General features: G+C 54.3%; 1 protein-coding gene across 3 annotated transcripts in view; it reads left to right on the top strand.

The window, feature by feature from the left end:
- The first annotated feature begins 4659 nt into the window (after nucleotides 1–4659).
- ITGB4 (integrin subunit beta 4) overlaps nucleotides 4660–9740 on the top strand; it is a 29881-nt gene continuing 24800 nt past the window's right edge. Inside the window, exons 1-4 of one of the 3 annotated variants that reach the window (XM_061176515.1) lie at nucleotides 4660–4822; nucleotides 8085–8173; nucleotides 9205–9287; nucleotides 9510–9611. In XM_061176515.1, coding sequence (XP_061032498.1) covers nucleotides 8095–8173; nucleotides 9205–9287; nucleotides 9510–9611 — 264 coding nt within the window. In that variant the 5' untranslated portion in view covers nucleotides 4660–4822; nucleotides 8085–8094. The remainder of the gene's footprint in view (nucleotides 4823–8084; nucleotides 8174–9204; nucleotides 9288–9509; nucleotides 9612–9740) is intronic. The other 2 variants (XM_061176513.1, XM_061176514.1) reach the window with 2 other exon arrangements.

Below are 9740 nucleotides of genomic sequence, written 5' to 3'. Positions count from 1 at the left end.
TCGCTCCGGAGCTGTTCGAAAAAACCATGGACAAAGACCAAATAGGTATTACTTGTTATATCGCAACATCACAATTGTAAACTATTGAATAAATGAAAATCCATGCATGCATCGTATTTGAAAAAAGAAAGGAAAAAACGTATTTGCCACCATTTGAGTTGAATATATCAACTCTTTACTCTGAAATTTATAGTTAAAAGAATTAAGCCTTGTGCACTGTTGATGGGATTATAAAATTATGCAATTGCTATGGAAAACAGCATGGTGGTCCTCAAAACATTAAAAATAGGACTACCGTGTGATCCACCACTTCTGGGTTTATGTCCAATAAAATTGAAAGCAGGGTCTGGAAGGTATGGTTGCACACCCATGTTCACAGCAGCATTATTTACAATAACCAAGAGATGGAAGCTACCCAATGTCCACCAACAGATGAGTGGATAAACAAAATGTGGTCTATACATACAATGAAATATTATGCAGCCTTAAAAAGGAAGGAAATCCTGCCACATGCTACAACATAGACGAACCTTGTGGGCATTATGCTAAGTGAAATAAGCCAAACACAAAAAGACATAGTATATGATTCCACTTACATGAGACACCTAGAGTAGCCAAAATCATTGAGACAGAAAATAGAATGATAATTAATCAGGGGCTGGGGGGAGGGGGAAATGAGGAGCTATTTAATGGGTATAGAGTTTCAGTTTGCAGGATGAAAAAGTTCTGGAAATATGTTGCCCAACAATGTGTACATATTTAACACTATTGAACTATACACTTAAAACAGATTAAGGGAATTCCCTGGTGGTCCAGTGGTTAGGACTCTGCGCTTTCACTGTGGTGGCCTGAGTTCCATCCCTGGTCGGGGAACTAAGATCCCGCAAGCCAAAAAATTTAAAAAAAAAAAAAAGAAAGAAAACTAATTAAGATGGTAATATTTATGTAATGGTGGGTTTTTTTGTTTTGTTTTGGGGTTTTTTGGCCGTGCCGCTCGGTATGTGGGATCTTAGTTCCCCGACCAGAGGCTGAACCCGTGTACCCTATGGTGGAAGCACAGAGTCTTAACCACTGGACTGCCAGGGAAGTCCATATGTTATGTTTTTAGCACAATTTAAAAACATTTTGGGGGGGTTGCTTTTTCTTTTAAGTTTATTTATTTATTTATTTTTGGCTGCGTTGGGTCTTCATTGCTGCACACAGTCTTTCTCTAATTGCAGTGAACGGGGGCTGCTCTTCATTGCGGTGCGTGGGCTTCTCATTGTGGTGGCTTCTCTTGTTGCAGAGCACGGGCTCTAGGTGTGCGGGCTTCAGTAGTTGTGGCACACGGGCTCTAGAGCGCAGGCTCAGTAGTTGCGGAGCACGGGCTTAGTTGCTCCGCAGCATGTGGGATCTTCCCGAACCAGGGCTCAAATCTGTGTCCCCTGCACTGGCAGGCAGATTCTTAACCATTGCGCCACCAGGGGAGAAGTCCCTTGGGGTTGCTTTGTAGCAATCATTGTAATTTTTTTTTTTTTTTTAAAGATTTATTGATTGAGTGATTGCTATGTTGGGTCTTCGTTTCTGTGCTAGGGCTTTCTCTAGTTGCGGCAAGCGGGGGCCCCTCTTCATCGCGGTGCGCGGGCCTCTCACTATCGCGGCCTCTCTTGTTGCGGAGCACAGGCTCCAGACGCACAGGCTCAGTAGTTGTGGCTCACGGGCCTAGTTGCTCCGTGGCATGTGGGATCTTCCCAGACCAGGGCTCGAACCCGTGTCCCCTGCATTAGCAGGCAGATTCTCAACCGCTGCGCCACCAGGGAAGCCCTGTAATTTTTTAAAGTTCTATAACTCAAAAAGAAAAGAAGCATTTACCCTTTGTGTATGTGTACTTTGGAGGCACATAATTCATTCCCAGTTGACGAAGGAAACCTCTATTTTTTTTTTTAATTAGAAGGATACCTTCTATTAAATGTAGAAATGGAATATCACTACTCTTCAACCCCCAAAGAATAATTGATTCAAGCAAGGATCAACAATGGATGCTAAAACCCATTCAGTGAAAGTTTGTTGGGAAACGGGCAGGGTGACAAAACATCATTACCCCCTCTTAATTACTTCTTAATCATAAAGTGAAAATGTATTTTTACAGTGGAGAGAGATGGTGGTCACTTCCTCAATCGTCACTAATAGGGGGGCAGCTGACATCACACGCCACCCAATAAAACACAGCACCACCTCTGACCATCCTTGCCAAAAAAGTTTAAACTGAATCTAATCAGGCTTTTAGACTTAACTTCCAGTTTACAGGAGGCTAAAAAATCAAGTCCAAAGACACCATGAGGAAGCAATCAGACAAATTCAGACAGTGAGACATTCTGCAAGTCAACTGGCCTGTCTCTTTAAAAGGTCAATTTTGGGGACTTCCCTGGTGGCGCAATGGTTAAGAATCCGCCTGCCCATGCAGGGGACATGGGTTCGATCTCTGGTCCGGGAAGATCCCACATGCTGCAGAGCAACTAAGCCCGTGCGCCACAGCTGCTGAGCCTGTGCTCTAGAGCCTGCGAGCCACAACTACTGAAGCCCGCGTACCTAGAGCCCGTGCTCCGCAATAAGAGAAGCCACCACAATGAGAAGCCCACGCACGGCAATGAAGAGTAGCCCCCGCTCGCCGCAACTAGAGAAAGCCCGCGCGCAGCAATGAAGACTCAACGCAGCCAAAAAAATAAATTAATTAATTTTTAAAAAATAAAAATAAAAAAAATAAAAGGTCAATTTTTTTGGGGGGGGTGGGTCGGGGAAAGACTCTTTTAGGAGTTAGAAAGATAAAACAATCAGATGCATTGGGGGTTGATACAAGGTCTCTAGACGGGTCACCAAACTGTTCTAGTCACACATCCACTGTCTATTTATCATTTAAGTTGTTTATTTATAGAAATAGGTACCATTCTGCCAACAAGTGATGTACATTGTCAAGCAAAAAACAGTGGATCATGTGGCATATCCCTGGAGAATATGCAGCCCGCTTTGGAGGTCCATGGTTTAAACTGAGCTCCGTGAAGCAAGCAGGTGGTGCGTATCATTCCTCTGGGGATCCCCAGCACCTGGCATGAGTTCATTAAATGCTTGTTAAATGAATAAACGATTGAACTAATGAGGGAGCAAGTCTGGCCTGCCAGAGGCCACAGGATGAGTGCAGGCAGGTAGGAGCTGCAGTCTGAGGTTCTTGGGCTTCTCCATCCTGTTCCAGGGACCTCAGCTATTTGGCAAAGCCTGCAGAAGGAAACTCCACTACATACCGGGCTCACTCTGGCCCTAAGGCTGCAGAATGAGACACTGGGACACTTGGTGTCCACAGCTCGTCCACATCTAGTCCCAGCTGCTCCCATGGTCACTCAGAGTTTGGTGGTGTACGCGTCTGTTTACAGATGAGAATGCTGAGGCTCAGGGAGGCGATGTGGCAATCCCATTTGGGTCACACACATTTATTGAGCACCTGCTATGTGCTAGGCACTGAGGTAGGTGCTGGGGATCAAAAGATGTGCTAGACTATGTCCGTCCTTGGGGTTCACAGTCCAACGGGGAAGAGACCCCTAAACAGATTATTTCAAATCAATGTGGCAAATAACGTGAAAAAAACATGCCCCAGGGGCACGCATAACGTAATCCAGCATGCTAGGAGGTCAAGGAGGCTCCCTGGAGCATGCGACATCAGCACAATGCCTTCAAGGATAAGGAGGATAAACCAGGCTGGGGTGGGGGTGGGAGGAACCCAAGCAAAGGGACCAGCCTGGTGCAAAACAGCCCCGGGTTGCAAGAGCATGCTGGCTTGAAGCTGCTTGGTGGCTGGGGTGGGGGGGCTGCCAGCAATCGGGTTTTGTCCAGCATTGTTGGCAGGTGGGGCCAGAGAAATACACCCAGTTGAGGTCAGGGAGCAACTTGAGAGGGTCCAGCTCGAACACACTTAACCAGCAGCACTTGAAAGAGGATTGGAGGGGTCAGATTTGTGAACCAGCTTGTCAAGAGCAGCTGTAACGATTCGAGTGCCTACTCCACGTCAGGTGGGTGCTGCCTCTTGATGGGTATTATTGACACTTTAAGAAGGTTCAATTAGCTTGCCTGAAGACACTCAGGGAACCAGTCCTTGCTCAGATCTCCCTCTGGGCACACGTGTGTGCGTTGGAGAGTTGGGGGAAGGCTGCGAAGACCCGGTGAATGGCTGACCTGGCTTGGGGCAGCCCCGGGGCCCATCCTTCGCGCTGGCGCAGGGGGGAGCGAAGCGGTGCGCGCACTCGATCGCCGCCGGGCTGTGTGTCTGCGGCTCTATCTAGATGGCTCCCAAGGGCAGTGGGGATGGTTCACAGTCTGGAGGAGAGAGGGCGGCAGTCCGAGAAGGGTGCTAAGAGGCCACCCCCAGCCCGGGGCAGCCCGGCACCCGAGTCTGGAGCCTGGGGTGGGGAGGGGAGGCGCCGCTCCCGGCGCCGGATCGGAGAGAGGGGGTTGGCTCCTCCCCGCCCCCGCCGTTCTGGGTCGGGGCGCGGGACCGGGCTGCGCGGGAGCCGCAGCCTTTTCCGGGGGGCGGGTCCGGAGGCGGCAGCGCCCGGCTCCTGCCCCGACAGGTGCGCGCCGCGCGCAGGAATGCGGTCTGCCTGACTCATCAGCTCCTCCTTCCTACCTGCCTCCCAGCCCATAAAGCGGTCGCCTCCCAGCCCATAAAGCGGTCCCCTCCCCGCCGCCGCCCGCCCTCCCTGCAGCCCGCCCTCCGGACAGTCCCGGCTCGCCCGCGCGCCGCATCCGGAGCCGCCGAGCGGAGCCCAGCGCGGGGAGGGCGCGAGTCAGCCCCAAGGTAGGTCCATCCTCGGACCGCGGCAGGCGGCCGGGGCACAGGCGCGGGGCGGGAAGGCAGTCCCTCCGCACGCCGCACGCCCCTCCAGTGCCTCGGGCCGCCGGGGCTGGGCGCCCATTCAGGGACCTCCGAGGGGTGAAGAAGAAAGTGAGTGCGCACCCCAACTGGGCAGGCCCGCGGGGAGCTGATTGGTGGGCCGAGTGGCTTTTGTTTCCCCGGCTCTTCCCTTCCTAAAGGCTGGCCGCCCGGCCCTTGGGTGAATATGAGGGAGAAGTGGGCAGGGGCCAGGCAGTGGCTGGCAGGCCTACTGGGCTGGGCCCCTCTGGGGTTCAAAAAGAAGCAGCCACCTAGAGGCAGAGGCCCTCCCGGCTTGGCTGTGTGGTGCCACAGTCTGTCTGGGATCTGGGGAGTCCCTGACTCTCCTCTTCTCTTGGCCCTCCTCCCAAAGTCAGCTCAGGACACCCTTCCTCCAGGAAGCTCTCCTGACCTCATCCAACACCCCTGGAGGCTGTGCCCACCACTGTAACCTCCTCCAGAGCCAGCCCCCTTTCCCACCCCCTTAGCCCCGGGTGGGCCTCTGGTTGTAGGTGGGGGGCCTCTAGATGGCTCCCAGAGGGCAGCGGCTGGGCTCCTCCTTCTCCCCCATGGCCTTGCCACACCCTGAGCCCAAGGGTGGGCATGGTTGGTGCTGCCTCGGAAGGAGCTGGAAGTGAAGACCGAGGGGCTCCATCCTGGGGGCTGAGTGGGGAGAGGAGAGTGGGAGGGACAGCAGGGAAGGAGAGCCTATCTCCTTGGCCTTGATTTCTGTGGGCAATAGAGCAGCAGAAGGTCCAGGAAAGCAGGAAGGGAGAGAACCATGGAGGGCAGGTGCAGACACGCAACAGGGGTCCCATGGGTGGGAGGGAGGGCGGGTGTGGGGAGAGCGCCGAGCCTATGTTCATGTGGGTCACAGTGTGTGTCCAAGAATATGCATGTCCCTGTGCCTGCAAGGCCTGGGTGTGCCACTATGTGATAACACTGGGTGACAATCACATACTTCCAGGACCCAGGTGGTACATAAAAAGGCCCTGCAGCCTGGGGACCCAGAGTAGCCTGGGGACCCAGAGTAGCCTGGAGAGTATGTTTCCCGAGGGCTCTGCCCAGCCTGCCACGGCCAGCCACCTCTTCCAATAAGCCCACAATCCTAACTTCTTTGTGAAACCTTATTATTTTTAACACCAACAACTACTTTTAAAACTTTTTAGGGATTTTCCTTGGTGGTCCAGTGGTTAGGACTCGGCGCTTTCACTGCCAGGGTCCGGGTCCAGTCCCTGGTCGGGGAACTAAGATCCCACAAGCTGTGCAGGGAGGCCAAAAAAAAAAAAACCAAAAAACTTTTTAAACACAAGTTGAGTCAAACACAACACTCCTTAGTGCATAACTAGCCCCCAGCTGCCATTTTAGAGCCTCCGAGTATAAAGTGAAGGTTAAACGGGGGGTGTGTGCTGCCCGGGTCTCACCCGGGATATGGGGACAATGCGATCATCCCCACTGGTTCCTGTACAGATTAAATGGCAATTATGTACATGAAGTGCTGGGCACTTGCCCACTGTGTGCCCAGCCTGGGGGCACAGGAGGGTGAGTAAGAGCTGGGCTGGGCCCTCCAGTGTCTGTACCTGCGTGTGTAATGGTGCCCCCGGGAGGCCTGGGTAAGCAGCCTATATTGTGTAGTGTGTGGGTGTGGTGCCTATGCCCCAAGGTTGCAGGAAAGTCATTTCCCCCAAGAAGTGCCCGCTTGGCTGGCTCAGGGCTCCCTTACCCCAAGCCCCTCTTAGAGGGTGGCTTCTTCCCAGCAGGCTCTGCCTGCGATATGTTGGAGCTGCTAGTGCCTCCTGGAAGCCACCTGCCTTGGAGCAACGGAGGCAATGCCTTCCTGCAACGCCCCCCCACCCCGGCTCTCCCCAGCCATATGGGGGCCTCAGTCTCCCAGAGCCTGGGGCTGCCCCTGCCCCACAAGCCAAGGACTGAGCAAAGATCCAAGGAGGGAGGGCCAGTAGGCATGGCATAGTCTTGGGCTGCTGGGTGACTGGCTGTAGAGAAAGAGGAGGGGGTCCTAACGTCAACTCTGCAGGCCTGGTGGCTATGGCCAGCCCCTTCTCTTCAGCAGGCTACCCATCTTTTATTTATTTGTTTGCTTTTTATTAATTCTTATTGCAGTATAGTTGCTTTATAATGTTGTATTAGTTTCTTGCTGTACATACCCATCTCTTTTTTTTTTTTTTTTTTAATATTTATTTAGTTACACCCGGTCTTAGTTGCCACACGTGGGCTCCTTAGTTGAGGCATGCATGTGGGATCTAGTTCCCTGACCAGAGCTCGAACCCGGGCCCCCTGCCTTGGGAGCGCAGAGTCTTATCCACTGTGCCACCAGGGAAGTCCCCATACCCATCTTTTAAAAGGCCTCAGGGATGCCAGTGCCTGCCCCGAAGGTCACTAATGAGTTGAGATGGTTTAATGGTGAATCAAAGGCAGATGGGTCTCCTGGGGTGGCTGGCAATGTGTGTGTGTGTGAGTGGGCAGGAGGGGCTTGTAATCCAGCTCCAGGCTAATTTTTGAAAGGGTGATCTGCTCAGGGGCCGCCAAAACTCAACTCTGGGGCAGGCAGAGGTGGGGAGTAGGGTGGGGACCCCTCCTCTGATGGGACAGACAGCCATTGTAGAACTTAGCTGAGTGCAACAAGCCTCCTCCTTCCTTCCCCAGGCCCCAGATATTGGGAGGGGCCCCCTCCTCCCGGCTGCACCCTCTCACCAAGAGGCAAGTGGGCCAGGACAGAGAAGGGACAGGAAGGTGGAGCCAGGACCCTCTAGGGTGGCCCTGTCCCTGCCAAGCCTGACCCAGGCCACTGGGGTCTGAAAGGCAAAGGCGGAATAAGCCCTGTTCTGCCCTCAGGGAGATCAGCACAAGAGACCTGACATTGGGACAGGCTCAGAGCCCAGAGTCCTCAGTGGTGAGAGGGTGGGGGCCTCCCTATACAGGGCATAGGCCTGCAGGGCATCTGGCCACTCCAGAGACGACAAGGAAGGGGGCAGTGGAAAAGAGGAGTCAGGGACCCTGAGTCCTGCCACTTGCAGGCCAGGTGGCCTTGGAACATCACTAAAGTTCTGTAGAGCCTCAGTTTCTACATCTGTGCAATGGGAATGATGGAGCTTAGACAGGGACCCAGTGAGCTGACACATGGACCAGGGCTGTCAGGCATCGTATGTCGATTGTTGCTGTTACACAGGAGGAAGAGGATGGCAGGGCCGCACCCCAGCTGGTGGACCAGGCTGCTGCTGGCAGCCCTGCTGAGCGTCAGCTTCCCCGGGGACATGGGTGAGTCGGACACGCCCCTGCAACACCCCTCTCTGTGACGGGGGGCTCAACTTCCAAGGCACTGCCCTTAAGTGGGGGGGGGGGCCTTCTCATCGAGTGTCTTACCCTGACACTCACTTGGCCATTCAACAAACAACCACCACCCACTTTGAAGGCTGGGGAGCCATGAGCCTGAGCCGTATGGCCCAAGAACACCCAGGGGAGGAAGGAGACTTTGTCTAGAGGAGGGAGAAGACGTCCACTCAGAGAATGGAGGCGCTCGCAGGATGTACTGAGGCTTGGAAAGCTGAGTCGAAAAGTTGTAGAGGAATTTGGAGGAGGGAAAGGTGATCGTCACCTGCTCTGTGAGTGTCTGCAGTCGGCAAAGGGCTGGAGCCAGCTCCTACTGAGGAAATTTTGCCTGTCAGTGGAGGTCATGCTGATAGTTTGAAACAGACCACGGTGGGAACATTTACACCCTGGAAATTGGCGAATGCTGCAAGTCAGGGCTTCCCCGCCCTCACCCGAGCCCTTGCTAAACATTGACAGTGCACCGTTGCCTGGAGCCCAGGAGACCACCCACTAGTGCACATAATAGGTCCTTACTGTGATTTTAACTGAACAAAACCAAAGGGAATCCCAACCTTTGGAGAAACTGGAGTTTTACCTCATTCATTTACTAACAACTCACTGTGTGCGGGGCTTGGGCTAGGCACTGGGGACACAGTGATAAACAAGACAGAATCCCTTTAACCCTGGAGGAGCAGGTGAAGGGGGTGGTTAGGGTGTCCCCGCCAGCAAATGGGCCAGCGCCTCGGTCTCAGCCCCCACCATCCTTGCCTCCAGACTTGAGTGGAGAGTCCAGGTTTGAGACCTGGCTCTGCGGGTTTCTAGCTGTGCTGCCTGGGACTGACCACGTACCTGCTGGCCTCCACTTCCCCCTCTGTAAATCGGGGGAGAATCCCCACCTCTTTCGAATGAGGATGCACAAGGGAAGGGCTTGGCAGTGGGTGAGGCGCATCTCAGTGGGCACGCGCATCTCTGCTCCCCAGCGAACCGCTGCAAGAAGGCCCAGGTGAAGAGCTGCACCGAGTGCATCCGCGTGGCCAAGCACTGCGCCTACTGCACGGACGAGGTGCGAGGCCACCTTCCCCGCCTGCGTGCCCCCCCCCCGCTACGCCCCACCCCTGGGCTCTGGCCCACACTTGCCCCGCCCTCGGCCCAGCCTCAGGCCAGGCGGTCGTGGGAGAACAGGCAAGGGTCAGGAAAATCGGGGTGGTGGCGGGGAGGATAAATCCAGGGTTAGGACAGCCAGGGGAAGGGCACTGCCCTCCTGACTCCGTCTCCTTCCGGTCAGATGTTCAAGGAATGGCGCTGCAACACCCAGGCAGAGCTGCTGGCTGCGGGCTGCCGGCAGGAGAGCATGGTGGTCATGGAGAGCAGCTTCGAGATCACAGAGGTGCCCAGAGTGGGGGTCAAGGGGGCTGGGCCCTCCAAGCTCAAGGCTGGCTGTCTGTGGGAGGCTATCGTGTCCCCTGGCTGAGCTGAGAGGTATCTCCATCAGATCTGGAGAGACCCTCCAGCCAGG

The sequence above is a fragment of the Eubalaena glacialis genome, chromosome 19 (assembly GCF_028564815.1).
Source record: "Eubalaena glacialis isolate mEubGla1 chromosome 19, mEubGla1.1.hap2.+ XY, whole genome shotgun sequence".
Classification (NCBI taxonomy): Eukaryota; Metazoa; Chordata; class Mammalia; order Artiodactyla; family Balaenidae; genus Eubalaena; species Eubalaena glacialis.
Note: the sequence above shows the minus strand (reverse complement) of the source record. Positions and strands in the feature narration are given on the sequence as shown.